The 15,010-nt window shown below is 42.0% G+C and overlaps 1 protein-coding gene and 1 long non-coding RNA gene across 2 annotated transcripts in view; both read right to left on the bottom strand.

Annotated features, from left to right (window-relative positions):
• LOC135253692 (voltage-dependent R-type calcium channel subunit alpha-1E) overlaps positions 1-15,010 on the bottom strand; it is a 135,513-nt gene that overhangs the window by 109,329 nt on the left and 11,174 nt on the right. Inside the window, exon 2 of the mRNA XM_064333288.1 lies at positions 4,131-4,629. Within this exon, the coding sequence (XP_064189358.1) occupies positions 4,131-4,603 (473 nt within the window). The 5' untranslated portion in view covers positions 4,604-4,629. The remainder of the gene's footprint in view (positions 1-4,130; positions 4,630-15,010) is intronic.
• Positions 3,364-3,932, bottom strand: LOC135253693 (uncharacterized). Its single transcript, XR_010329678.1, has 2 exons — positions 3,802-3,932; positions 3,364-3,728 (listed from the first exon to the last, which is right to left on the bottom strand). It is a non-coding gene; the product is annotated as an uncharacterized LOC135253693 (long non-coding RNA).

Here is a 15,010-nt window from a genome sequence, read left to right as displayed (position 1 = left end):
GCCACCCACTGAGCATGTCTGGGATGCTCTGGATCAGAATGTGTGACAGTGTGTTCCAGTTTCCGCCAATATACAGAATCTTTGTACAGCCATTGATGAAACTAAAATGCATTTAATAAAAGCTGTATGAACTGTTTGATTACAAATCTAAAATTCTGGAGTACAGAGTCAAATCAAGAAAAACATGACTTTGTCCCAAGCATTATCGGGCTCACTGTGTTTGTGTGTGTGTGTGTGTGTGTGTATATATATATATACATATAACAATATTTACATGAGTCATCTGATTGGTACAAATATCGAACAGTTAATGGTCTTGTCTTCTATGCATATTGCAGCCTATCAGACTTAACACAATTGCTACAAAGAAAGGCTAAGAATCTTCATTGAATTTACAGGTTGCATCAATTACTCAAGCACAAACTACTAAGTGCAAAATTTCTAAATTAGAAAGGATACAGTCATTCTGGTAAAAGGAAAATTTAACACTGCCCTGGAGATGGTTGCTGATTCCCATACACCAACAAGAGGAAATAAATATCCTGCAAAATAAAATGCAATAATTGTTTTCCTAACAAACGCTTGCCACTGCTCTGTTCTTCCCAGAACACAGCTTTCCATCACAGGCATGACTGACACAGCTTGAAAAGCTCCGCACTATAATTATCAGCCTCCAGGAAATACAAATGTCGTTACCCTGGAGGCAGCCGACTGCTTGTAAGGTTGCCTATTTCTCCTGCAGCAGCTATGAAAGAAAAACCATAAATACAAGACATCTGACCTGCACTGGTACAGTGCATGTTTGTAGACAGCCCATTATGACCTGTGTGGGTAGATGCAGCTGAGGACCTCGGTCGTCCACAACCAAGATCAAGCTTGTTACTGCACATAAGGGAAAGGGAAAGGGAGAGAAAGAGAAAGGGGGGGGGGGCAAACCTTCAACAGCTCCGATACTAAGCTGAGAGATGGAACTGAAAGGATAATCATACTAACTAAATGATTATCCTTTCATGACTAAATGATCAACATCTTTCTGCACCAACACACACATAATTAGGTGGTGCGTGCAATTACAGACTGTCCATCATACAAGTACATTTCCTGTTAGGGTATCATGGGAGTCTTTTAAGCACAATAAGCAAGTCATTGCAAATACTACATTTCATCTGCACACCCAAGGGTTTTTACGGACAGGACAAAAATATATCTGATGGAAAATGTCCGTTTCCATGCCATTAAGCAATTACACGCAGTCCCAAATGCACAGATATATTAATTACAGGGCGAACATGATCAGCAATTAAGGGTAATTATTTGCCTGATAACTGCAAAAAAAGAACTGCACACTGTGTTTGAGGTGGAATAAACACCATTTCCATAATATGACACGACATGAATTTACATTGCTTGTACCAGGCACACTATAAAAATATGAAATTTCAATAATTAAGAGCAGTCTTTGTAAGTATGTTTTCATCAAGTTTACCGAGAACATCTTCTGAGACTACGAAGCAGGCAAAACAGCCACAATGTTGTCACTACAGGAAATGTCGCCTCATCATTAATTTATGACTGCTTGTGCTGGAAAAAATAATTGAATGTGAGTCCGCCTCATCTATTAAGAGCTGTGCATTTTAAATCAGAGCGTCTGATGATTTACACAGCTATGCACCGGCCATAGCTTTTCCTTTGCGACCTAATTCAATGTTGTGTGCACACAAAATATTAATTAACCATACAATTGTCACTGGTGGTGACAGGCTGCTGTAAACAACTGCATGACACCTAGGAAGGGAAAACAGCATTTAAAGGCTTAACATTTGAGTGACGACTACACTCGCTGAGAAACAGTCTTCATCTTTAATTTTCGTACAGATTCCAAATCTGTGTCGCAAGATGACAACCTTCATTACCTGGCAAAGCTTTTAAACCATTTTATGGACAGAACCGACAAGAGTGAAAATCAGCTTTTCCAGGTTATTTCGTGCTACCATCCCTGCTGAAAATGCATCAAAATAGAGTATTATTTATAACCCCATTTTGTGTACTTCTCCATGTTGCGGTAAACGGTTGACAGAATCCTTCTAAGTCTCGGTGAAAGGTAAGGCCCACGGTGGTAATGTAACCTGACATTAAAGATACACTCTTTCACTGGAACCTCATCAATTTGTCTGACCCTTCAGAAGGCCAGAACTGTGAAAATCATTAAATGGCTCAGATGCAACAATTAACCCATCTTCTCGATTTCTCTCCCCTTCTTTCTCTCATTACGCCCCCCCCCCCCATCAAGTTAATGAGCAGTGAAAAGGTCCAAGCTGATGGGGCTGAAGCCCTCCTCCCCTGGCATCTGTAGCTTCCTGCTCCCACTGATGTGTGTGTGTGTGGGGGGCTCCAGGGCAACAGACAGCAGCTTTACACACAGAACGCTTAGTGCTGAACTCTTGCAGGCTATCATCACTGTGACTGTGGATCCGCACTAACAAATCTCACAGGCCCATCAGGGAAGCTGCCATCTTCTTCCCTAAGGGGCATCGATCCCATCTGCAAGTAATGGGCTAGAGCTTCATTTTCGGCGATCAAGCGTAGACGTGAAAGTCTGTCGGCACAACGGCTTTGTAGCTCAAGCGATAGTCTGCAATATTAACACCTAAATTATTTTGTAAATTAGTTCAATTTTTCGTTTTTTATTTTTTTTTATTTTTTTTTACATGACTCATTCTTCCTAACAGGCTTGAGGCTTTGAAAACATATTTCAAAAAGTATAGCCACCTTTCACAGCCAAACTGTGGTAACCAACCTTGTTCCTGGAGATAAACTGTCCTGTTGGTTTTCACTGCAACAAAAAAAAGCCCAACTCATTCAACAGATAGAGGTCTTGTTGAGCTGCTAATTGCTAGCGTCAGACGTGCCAAATTAGGGCTGAAATAAAAACCTGCAGAATGGTAGATCTCCAGAAACAGGGTTGGAAGCCACTGATACAGAAATAGCTGAGAAACTATTTACAAGGGAGAGAAAACAGAAAACTAGCAAAACTCAGTATGACGCCAATGAGCTCAGTCTTAACGTCCAGTTATACTTCTTTCAGCAGTAAACTCTTTAAAACCTATACACAAGTAAAGATGACATTTTTCATAACATAATATATAGTTAATATACTCTGACCTAAAGCAGCATAGGGAAACTGGCAAGAATATAGTTTTGACTAATAATTTTCACATTCATAACTTTGCTCACCTTACCATTGCCAACACCCCCTCCCAAAACCCCCTCCCCCAAGGTATACAGTACAAGCCAAAAGTTTTGGGCCACCTGCGGTAAAAGAAATAAATAAATTTTAAAAAAACATTATACAGAAGAATTCAGTTAATTTAAATGCATTTACTGAATAGCAGAACAACATACAACATTCCTCAAAATAGCCTCCTTCATTTTGCAAAATTGGTGGTGGAGGGGTGGGCAGGAGGTCAAGGGTAGTTAAACTGACAAAAATCTTATCTAACTTAAGTTTTTTAAAACCACAGGTAACCTAATACCTTTGATCTGTAGAAGAAGTAAAATAGACACTAAAGCTGCAAGAAATATGGCAAAGAAGGAGTTAAGCTTAGTTTTGTAGGTCTGCTATTCAATACAAGTGAACTTATTTAGACACTGAATTGTTATATATGTAAATAAAAACCTACAGGTGGCCTAATATGTTTGGCCTGTATTTGGTGTAAGCCAGGAGCAGCCTCGCACAGCCCCGGCTCCACACCAGACCGGCTCCCACAGACCGCTCTCCCACAAAACCAGCTCTCGCACAACGCCAGCTCTCCGCACACACAGACCCGGCTCTCCGCACACACAGACCCGGCTCTCCGCACACACAGACCCAGCTCTCCGCACACACAGACCCAGCTCTCCGCACACACAGACCCGGCTCTCCGCACACAGACCGTCTCCCACAGACCCGCTCGACACACAGACCCGGCTCTCGCACACACAGACCGGCTCTCCACACACAGACCGCTCCCACACGACCTCTCCGCACACCAGACCCGCTCTCGACACACAGACCGGCCTCCGCCACGCCGTCTCGAACGCCGCACCAAAGACCGCAAGCACACACAGACCCGGCTGAACCGCACACTCACTCCCACTCCTTGCGCCGGGCTTGCGGGGTGCTCTGCATCTTGTGCGCCTGGTGGGCCCTGACGATGTCCCGCTGCTCAATCAGGCCCCCCCGCCGGCGCCGTATCACATGGGGGCTGACGGGCATGTCGGGGTCCAGCACCAGCGCCTCCAGCGAGGAGGCGGTGGCGGCGGCGGCGGCGGCGGCCGCAGGAGGGGGCCGTGGGGCGCGCAGCCTGTACAGGGTGTCAAAGCTGGCTGTGCGCAGGACCGGGCTCTCCGGCAGGCCCCGGGGCTCCAGCGGGGAGCAGGAGCGGGACCCCTCCACCAGGCCCAGGCGGTGCTTGTGCCAGCTCTCCGGATCCGGGGGCTGGAGAACGTACCGGCGGTGCATGCCGCTGCTGCTGCCCACAGCCACGCCCAGCGGCGGGACCCCCAGAGCATTGTGGTCCAACAGTGTGTGAGCGCTGACTGAATAGGTGCCCAATTCTAACATCCTGGCTCCGGGTGGTCACCATAGTGCTGTAGGGACAGAGAGGGAAAGAACAAGCAGGACAGTGTGAGAGTGAAGCTGGGGGTACACAGGACCACACTCTCTCAGTTTGGGCAGCCAGTGCATAAACAGGGCCAGGCAACTAGACATGTTCATAAGTAACCACTGCAGCATCCAAGCAACCTCAAGGCATAGAGACACTGGGGAATTTCAGGACAGGGTGAACTTTATTTCACTTGAGGGTCCTCAGTCAAATCAAATCAAAGAAATGTTATGTGAATACTGCTTTTTATAGAGAACAGGAGGAAACCTGGGCAAAGCCCAGGCCTGAACTCCCAAAAAGCAAGTGAGGTAAAAAAAAAAAAAAAAACTCCTTGGTTATAAGAAAAACACTAAAACAGAGGTGATAGAAAACTCCCCAGTGGGAAGAAGTCTCGGGAGGAAGCCAGCTATAGAGGGGGATCCCATATTCAACCTGCAGTACCGCACCATGAGTGATATATCTGCAGTACGTTAGGACCACCGCCACCCCTTTTATAGGTCAGCTAGCATATGCTGGTGAACAGCCTTCAAAAGTCCTAAACAGCCTAGGATATCAGTACCATCTGCCTAGAACCAGAGAAACTGACATAGACATTACCTTAAACTCAACTACCAGAGCAAATAATGTAGTGTGAGCTGATGGCACTGAAGGTGTCATAGCCTTAGGATTCAACTTCCTCTTCCAGCTACGCCTGATGTGGATACTCATTATGGAGTCACAACTTTATTTCAGTGATTGATAAGAGCAGCATGTGGCTCCTTGTGATTCCTCGCACTGATGAAATTTTAAATTTCTCTTCATCTTTATCATCAGAGCACATTGTGTGGAGTGAATATATTTTCCTCATCATCATTCATAAGCATCTTGTTAACAGTACATAACCATAATTACTCTGTAATTTATCAAACCCAGGAGCTAAAATAATAAATTAAAAAGATTGAGAAAATAAAACCATGTGAGACAAAAAATGCACATAAATCCTCTGGCTTGGAAAACCATAATTTATCACGCAAATGCCGGATAGAGATTTTAATTCACATCTCATTTAATAACTGAATCTGGGGCGGATGGTGACGGAGCTGGTGAGGGATGCTTTGTTTGTGCATGAACTATATTTACCATGGCCCAGATCCCAGACCAGTCTCTCTCACTACACACCAATTAGGGGAAAGGCTTAATGCAACTAAATCAGACCAAACTGTATTCCTCCTGCTCTTCTGAGCGCTCGAAGGACACTCGCATTCAGCAACCAAAAAACAGCACAATCCCATCATGGTATAATCTCCGTTTCCACCTTGAATGTCCCAAGTCTTTCACAAAAGGAGATGCTTGCTCAACCAAAAGCTCACAACAGCAGAACTCATTGAAGAACTAATTGCGTGCAGTGCTCCAACTCAGCCCTTGAAATTCACCCGACATGAAACTGAAATGGAAATTTTTCACCAGAGGGATTCCTTATACATGTCTTTGTTTATTCAATCTGTTAACACAGTTAACACACAAATTTTTTTGTTCAATACTTCTCAGCATTAATATATTTGTAATGGGTAAGGCAATGGATAATTGCCTCTCCCAGGTGCACTGTGAGATGGACTCAAAATTACTTCAATAAATACAGGGAGGCAGGGGGAATTATAAACCCCTATTAGAACTATACATGCTTCAACCCGGCAGACAGTCCTCTACACGCTATCCTACCGCCAGCCGAGCAGGAATAAGCATGCAAATTGGACCCCTGGCCTGCAGAAATGTGAGGCACATCTTCCGGTCAGCGCTGTGCATGCGCTGCAGCACACCGCGTCATTAATCCTCCCTGCCCCCGCTGCAGGTCCGGTGAGGGGCTCTGCCGCCAATCCCCCCCCGTGCTCTCATCCCCGCAGTACAGCAGCACGCCTGCTCCCTTTGTCTCCGAACGCAGGGGGAGCTAATGAGGGGCCGCTCGATGACGCCAGCGCTGGACGGCATCGGAAGGAGCGGGATTAACTGCAGCTGCATCGTAATGAGCGCGGGCTTCCAGCAGTCCGTAAATGAACGCCTGCCAACATCAGGCTTCCTTCAAGGGGTCCAATTAGAATCTTTGTTTTAGCAACGGAGCACGGGTGAATTAAATTCAAGAGAGCCGTAGTGAAAATATACATTCGCCTTTTTATGTTTTCGCATAAACAATAGCCTTTTCAAATTTCTGGCACCGGGAATTCTCCACTGATCGTATCAATAATGAATCCATTTGCTAATTATTTTTCAAACCCAGCGGTAGGGATGCAGTGGCAGCTGCATTGTCCCAGAGGGCTGCATGAGCCAACACTGAATGGCGATGTCTAAAGCATAATACCTGCACCTACAATACGGAGCAACTGTTCATTCATTATGAGCACCGAAAGGGAGTTCGAGAAAATTGAAGCTTGCCTGTGAGGAAATCCAACAGGAATAAAATCTATTTCTATCTCTTGCATTGTGCACTGCCAGAGTAATGAGGTACAGGGCACATCCCCACATCAGCGCCTTATGTTGAATTGCCCAACAACTGCTATATGTCCCATTTGAGCTTGCATGGCCCAACAGGGGTTCCTATATTAGGTGCTGTAAATTTAATCCACCCCAGTTTTGTACAACAGCGATTCTTCACGTCCGTGCTCCAGCAACATCAGTGGTGAAGTCCGCTTGGTTCTCTGCTGTCATGAGACCAACATGACAGTTCTTTATTTAATAAAAAAAAGAGAAGTAGCTATAGGCACACATACCCAATTCATAATAAGAGAAGGGACAGGCTGGAAGAGCCATTCTGAAAGTGGAAGGACAGCAACAAAGCTATCGCAGCTGCAACTGCAAGACCGACATAAACACACCAGCAATGGCTGTTGATCATTTACTGCATGAAATCAAGGTTAATCCCCTTGAGAGGCTAAATCACATACCAATTTAACCCTTATTTTTTTGATGAACCACGAGAGTGACTCACAATTGCCAAATGGTAGAAGCGCTGAAATCACCTCACAAAAATCAACTGGAGAGCGTTACATAGAAGGAGAGGGAAAATCAGAGCCAACGGAAAAAAATAAAATGCTTTTAAACATACTTCACAAAACAGAAGTGGAATCAAGCAAGAAATATTTAACATCGTTTATCATCTCCAGGGGAGACCCATACAGCTGCGGTTGGTTCGGATGTCGACCTGGCGTTGTCAGCGTCATTGTTAAAACACGCGCGTCCAGTCCAGCGCACATCCAGACGCATCAAACAAACTGACGACCTCGCGAGCGGCGTGAATCTAGGAACGCCACGGGAATGGCAAATGGGTAAGACAAAATTGCACATTTCATGCCTTTACGCTCTTCAAAAGCCTTTAAATCAAATGGCACAGTGGGAGATTACTGTGGATAAAAAGAGATGGGGAGGTAAACAAACTCTCCAAACACCTGCTGCCCACAATGATGCCCAATTAACAACTGCATCTCTTCCTCCTCCCTTCCACTGTTAATTAATCTTCTCTGTGGTGTTCAAGATGCCAGTAAACATTACTACAGATAAAATCTATGTTCTTAATGACAGAAATTCATCATGTTCTTATTTCTACTTTCTCATTTCTATTTTCCATATTATTTCTTGAGGCACTAACTTTAATATTACAACACTATCTTTTATAGTTGGAATGTCTTTTATATTTAAATAGATGTATTAAGACTTTTTATCTCACAAACAGACAGACAGACAGACCAAGAGGCACATGTACACAAACACGCGCGCAGATGCGCACGCGCGCACACACACACACACACACCTGTAGAGCCAATATGTTTATGCAGAAAAGCAATGATAATGGATGATAATGAACTGCATTTCAGTATATGCTGACTCCTTAATAAATGTCAACTCCCACTGTGTGTGTTTGTGTGTGTGTGTGTGCGTGCGTGCGTGGATGGGGGGTGGCGTTAATTTACCCCAACCACTACCAACGAGTGGCACCAATCAGAGAAAGACATTTAAGCCATTTCGTCACACTCACCATACAATAGATAGAGGATAATTATAATTTCACGTTGGAAGCCACTCTAGGAATACCTATGCTCTTTAACAATTCACAGGTTTCTAATGAATTAAAGGTGCAGTGAGTTTGCTGTAAGAACACTTTTGTTCATATTTGGTTAAAGTTCCTTTACATCCCTACAGATACACTATCAATAAACTCAATAAAAATATCAATAAAAAAGGTCTAAGAAAAACATTTGGTCTCTCAGACTGCCCCAGGCCCTGAAATCAGACACACCAAATTTCACTGCGCCTGAATCTTAACGACCAATCAGGACAACGATTTTCTCTAGCAACACCGGGCGGAAACCTTTTGGAAATGGGGGTCAAGTACAGTATAATCATTTATTCGATTAGTTACCAATAGACTGACGCCTTATTTTTAAAACAAGCTCTCATTTAGTAGCTATAAATTATTTTAATAACCAATAATCAAACATGCTATAAACAGATCTCATTAGAATGTAAATTTTTCCCCCCAAGGTTGAGATTTGCAAAAATGCAATTACAGAGGGAGATGCACACTTTCAGTTTTTTTTTTTTTTTTTTTAAATCAATGGATAGTGTGGTTGTTGTCCATTTAAAGCCCATTTGCTGCATCAGTGGTAATAAAAAGAGAGTCTACGTATTCCATAAGAAGAAGCTTGAAAAGGCACAGCTGCATTACTTCCAAACGCAAACCCTGTTCAGCCTGTAAGTCTGACGTTTGCATCTCAGAGGTTCCACAGAAACAATGAAGCGGTCAGGACTTGAGAGGAACAAGGCATTTCCATAAAAGGCAGTGTAATAAACATGCATGTTAGGAGTGACTGACACTGCAAAAGAGCAACTCTAAATATCAAAGACATACGTGTCTTAGTGCAGGACACAGTTAAACACACTGGAGTGTTACCTGTACTGTAACTGAAAGGTAAACCATGAACAGAACAAACAGGCTCTTACTTGAAAGGCTATCTTGTCCTTTAAGGCATTTTCTCGAGCATGAATTAATGATGCAAAGAGACACAGCGGGGCCACAAAACAACGGAGAAGACAATTGTCCAATTACTTTTGCTCCACTAAAATAGGGGGGGGGGGACTATAAGTAAAAAGGGCTGTAATTCCTACATGGACAACCTGATATGGATGCAAATGTTAGCACTTTAACCTCATATTCACTGCTTTATTTCAAATCCAATCTGCTGGAGTACAGAGCTGAAAAAAACAAAAAATTGTGTCACTGCCGCAATACTCTTGCATTTAACTGTATTTGAATACTTTCAATGAGGTCGACTGAAAATGCAAAGAGAATTGCAGAATTGTACTCTCTCTATCAGACGGCTTTCTCAACCCCACGCCTGAAAAAAAACAAAATGGTAGCCCAGTTTGCCAGGGGGGGAAAAAGTACGTACGACATGGGCCAGTATCTGGGCATGGCTAACAGCTTGGTTTTAACAGTGAACAAGCTGAAAATAAGGCACTGTGATAACCTGACACAGAGTCTGCTGAGAGACTAACTGTGTTTACTGCACTTCGATCTGTTTGATGCACAGTGACCTCGGGCCACAGGCTTGCCACGCCAGGCCAGGCCGGTCCATTCATTCGGCAGACTCTGGGTCAGACCTTGAAAGCAAAAGAGTACATTCTGGCAATTTTCTGAATCTGTCCACATAATGTAAAAGGATATGCTCACACCTAGCCTCCATAGGCGATGAAACAGCTTATTTACCACTACGTGTATATGTGAACATTGCAAAGCAAAAGGCAGTGACCAGAAAGCCTCACAAGCACACTTGACAAAACAGGATTTTGGGTAAAACACCACAAAGGAAACATGGAGGGGGAAATGGAGAGAAGCAAGCAAAACAAAACTGACATGATGAATTTGGACAGTTAGTGTCTGTAAGCATGTGATTTCGAGCTTGAATGACATCGGGTTGGGAGGAAAACTATGACAGCTGCACAGTGGCAGGTGCACCCTGTGGTGAACTAACAGGAGGACTCGTATAGATCATTTATTAAATGCTGTATTAATTAAGACACCCTGCAGCCTGTGAAACCCCTGAACATTTTCCCAGTCACCATCACCTGCCACTCAATGTACAGCATGACATCATCCCCCTCCCCATGTCTCCCAATGCTCAGCAGCTGTAACACCTGATTTCAATAACTTCCTCCTCCACCTGTGGGTGTCATTTATCCTTTAATGCAAGTACATCATCCCATTGCTGTTTAATGTTGCTGGTAAATCCCCATGTTTTTTTTTTCTGGAGCAACTTAAAACTGGCTAATGAATGGAGGGACAGAAAAATCGTTAGCTACAAGGACAGATAAAATTAGACAATATGTATATTCTTACTGGGGAGTAGAAACATGACACATAAGAGCTTAGAACAGAAGCAAAACATTATTTTTCTGATAGAGAATGATTATGAATGCAAAATCCTCAGTCATTATGACAATGGAATATTCAATGCATTATAATTCAACAGGCTGCCTGACATTTGCAAGTACTCTGTGACAATCTCACTGTTAGGAGTAATTTAGAAAAGGCCAAACAATGTAATTATTGTTTCAAATGTCAGTCTTTTTCTGGTTCCATTCTCTTCTGTTTTCATCAGTTATGGATGAGAAAAACCAGGTCTTTGAGGGCTAAAGAGCATATTTTTAGTGTCTCTGTCTCCAGATAAGATTAGATCAAAACATTTCACATGAAAAATCCAGCCATATTTATGCATCAATTTTAAAACATCTAAAAATATTTTTTTTATTTTTATGAAATGATGCTTTAGCTTCAGGCTGGTTATAACTGGTACATACTGCAGTGATTAAATTATTTTATTTATTTTTGAGAATAAATACAAAATGAAAAATACCAGGTTACTTTGATCTGTGATGAGCAGATCTGAAAGAGCAAACAAGATATTGGAGAGTACCACCTGTTGCTGTACAGAGCCCCTATTCTGCATGCAAACATCAAAAAGTACGTGCGGACATCAAAGCAAAATAAAAGACAAATTTTCTATTAAAAAAGTCTATATTCATGGGATTTTCATTGATTGTTTGGGTAATTTATTCACAAAGGTTTTTTCATGATAAACAAAATGTCTTTCTCTGTAAAAAAGTTCAAATTAAAATGGTACATTTCATTTGTTGATACCTCTCCCCAAGCATACAATTGCACATTCCAATTGCATCAACAATTTTTGAAAACCTAGTACAACACCTCTTGCCCAGTGTTCAGTAATAAATAAATACATAAATAAATAAATATGCAGAGTATTGCAAAGACAACAAAAATAACACATTAGAAATTCCAAATTCCTCACTTCAGTCATGTCATAACATGCTATTTTTTTCAAAATAGGGCCTATACATGCATTGTGTGAACATTTCTCATTGAAATTCATATCACAATATATTGAAATTTATTCATCCATCCATCCATTATCTAACCCACTTATTCTGGTCAGGGTCACAGGGGATACTGGAGCCTATCCAAGCATGCATTGAGCAAGAGGCAGGTATGCACTGGGCAGGTTGCCAGTCCATTGCAGGGCACACACATCATTCATGCACACACTTAACTGTGAATTGAAACTAGAATTCAGTTGACAACCGTGTACATTGAGTTGTTAGAAAAAGGTCATTAAAGAAATTAAGACTGAAGAAAGTCCATTAAGTGAGACAGTGTACACTTTATTGAACCTCGTGGGGTGAATTGTCCTCAGCATTTGACCCATCCTAGTTATTTAACTCAAGTTCTGAGGCCTGTGCCTCGGTCAAGGGCAAGGGCAGGAGTATACCTAACCTGACATGCATGTCATTCCGTGTGGGAGAAACCAGAGTGCCCAAAGAAAACCTGTGTGAGCACAGGGAGGACAGGCAAACTCCACACAGGGAGAACACGGCCAGGACTCCAACCGCTAATGCCAACCGCTGCTCCACCGTGCTGACACTGTGCTGCCACTGTACGGACACCGTACTGACACCGCGCTGACACCGTACGGACACCGCACTGACACCGCACTGCCGCTGTCTTTAAGACTAAAGAATTAAGGCTGAAGGAAGTCAACTACATACAATTGCATGCAGTTTCTGTGAATTCAGCCCAAACTCCAGTGAATGAATGAGCGGAAAAAGACGCTCTTGTTTGCCGATTCTGTTGAGCAATTCCATGGGGCTCCATTTCACAATTTAAATACATTCATCTATTTTTTCACTTGGAGTTTGAGTATGCCTCTGTATGGTATGTTACGGACAAACATGAGTTCTCTCATTGTTCATCCAATGTCAAAGCAAATCTTCCTGCAGAGCATCTCAACATGTACAGTACACATGACTAGTTCTAGTCTTCAGTATCCTAGTGTGAAATCCTGCAGCAGCTCTTAATTTGCATGTGGGATTCTTTTCATAAAGATAATGACAGGAGTTGGAAACTGTTTCAAAACAGTATTTAATTAAATATAGGCTTAAATGTTGAAGTGCCGTACAAAAGATGCAAACATGTCTCACTTCTTGTTCCAAAGCGAAGAAATCTGGTACTTTTGCCGACAAAATAATTAGCTTTGAACATCATGTTATTATTATTATTATTTTTTTTAGAACATAACACTGAACAGTTTTCACTATAAAAGCCACACAATTACTTTGATTGCATGCAAGTTAATACTCATATATTGAGATGCAAAAGATGCAAATCTGCCTACTTGTGCTTACTAGTGGAGAAATGCAGGTGAAATCTCGAACTCTTGCTGAGCACTGAATAGAACTCTTACGTTCAGAATACTGCAACAAACCTTTCCCAGACACCCTCTAATACTGGCCTCTCATCTTCTCTCGTTCACTCACTACAGGGATATCTGCACATGTACACCATACAAGAGTACTGAGAGCGAATACATTACATTCCTGTCAGGCCTCCCATAACCCAAGTACACCACTGTCCAGACCACTGTACTAGAGAGGGAGAAGTAGGAATGCACTAGACTACTTTGTAAAAATATCAGTACACAAGCCAAAGAAACACTCAACTGTCAAAAAGAAAAATGATCACTGGACACAAAAACCAGTGACTTCAACAAAATTAAAAATTAAAATTAAAAAAGTATAGTTCCAATAATACAACTAATGTACCGGAGCAATGAACAATGAGTTTTTCATGTGGTTGATGTCCCAGTTTAAGAATAATTAATTTACACCTATATTTCAGTATACCACATTTTTGTGACTAAAGGCTGCAAAGTTTTTCTAAAGAATAATAGTGTGTTTCAGGCAGATGTATGGTTCACACATACATCTATTAGCATCCACATTTTACATTACATTACATTTTAATTATAAAGATACACAAACTAGTGCTCAACACAAAAAGACAGACCAATACATGACTATACCAAACTAGAATTAATTTTGCCTGGATAACGGATATCAAACCGCATCCAAATTACAGTGCAGTACATGCAGCGCTGTATACATAATTATCTTTCAGATTTATGGTCTTTGTATACAGCAGACCAGAGGGCAAACACAGAATAGCTGAGGTACCTCGTCTTATACACGGTCATACTGTCATGACTGAAATAAATGACAAAAAGGCTTCGGTGTAATTTGCCAAATAGCTTTTATAGTGTTATTACATTTCCCATCAGACAAGACTGTTGTCAAAGATAATAAGAGCAATTATAACTTAAGTGAATAGCCCAAAAGGGGGGAATCATAATTATTTGGACTGTAAGGTATCAACTGATTGATGTCCTCCAAAATCAACTGCTGCCTTGAAAGAAAGAGCCCCCCCAAATCAACAAACACTCATCCCTAAACCTAATTTCATAGGATATGGCAATCTCTATGCTGATGGACACAGAGCTAAAAGGCGGCTTCTTGTATTAAAGATGCAAGAACAGGAGCATGCAACTCACACAACCAAAATAAAAACATGCCATCATACTGTACCCTCAAGAGCTTTCTTTTCTGTTAAATTGTTCTAAGACTAAGACACCACTGATGTGTAATCAGTAAAAGTAAAATGTCCAGTGTTATTTCAACTCTAACAGAGTGCATATGAGCCCAACAGGGACCACACTGTATGTACAGGGCTGATTTAACACTGAACTGTTTAATTGTGCACTACAGTAATTTGAGAGGAGCAGTGTCTTAACCAGATGGAAATAAAAACTTACGTTAATAGAGATAAAAACAATGCCGATGGCATTCCATCATGCCCTAGCTCCAGATGTGGAGATATGGGGCCTTACGAAGTTCAGGTCGTAAAATAAAAAGAATCAGCAGGTAACATCCCAGGTGGGAAAGAATCATTATTACTGTCGATTACCATCAATTTTTAAACATTTCAGTAATTA

Source organism: Anguilla rostrata, chromosome 4 (genome assembly GCF_018555375.3).
Source record: "Anguilla rostrata isolate EN2019 chromosome 4, ASM1855537v3, whole genome shotgun sequence".
NCBI lineage: Eukaryota > Metazoa > Chordata > Actinopteri > Anguilliformes > Anguillidae > Anguilla > Anguilla rostrata.
The sequence above is the reverse complement of the archived record's forward strand: the minus strand, read 5'-3'. Positions and strand labels throughout refer to the sequence as shown.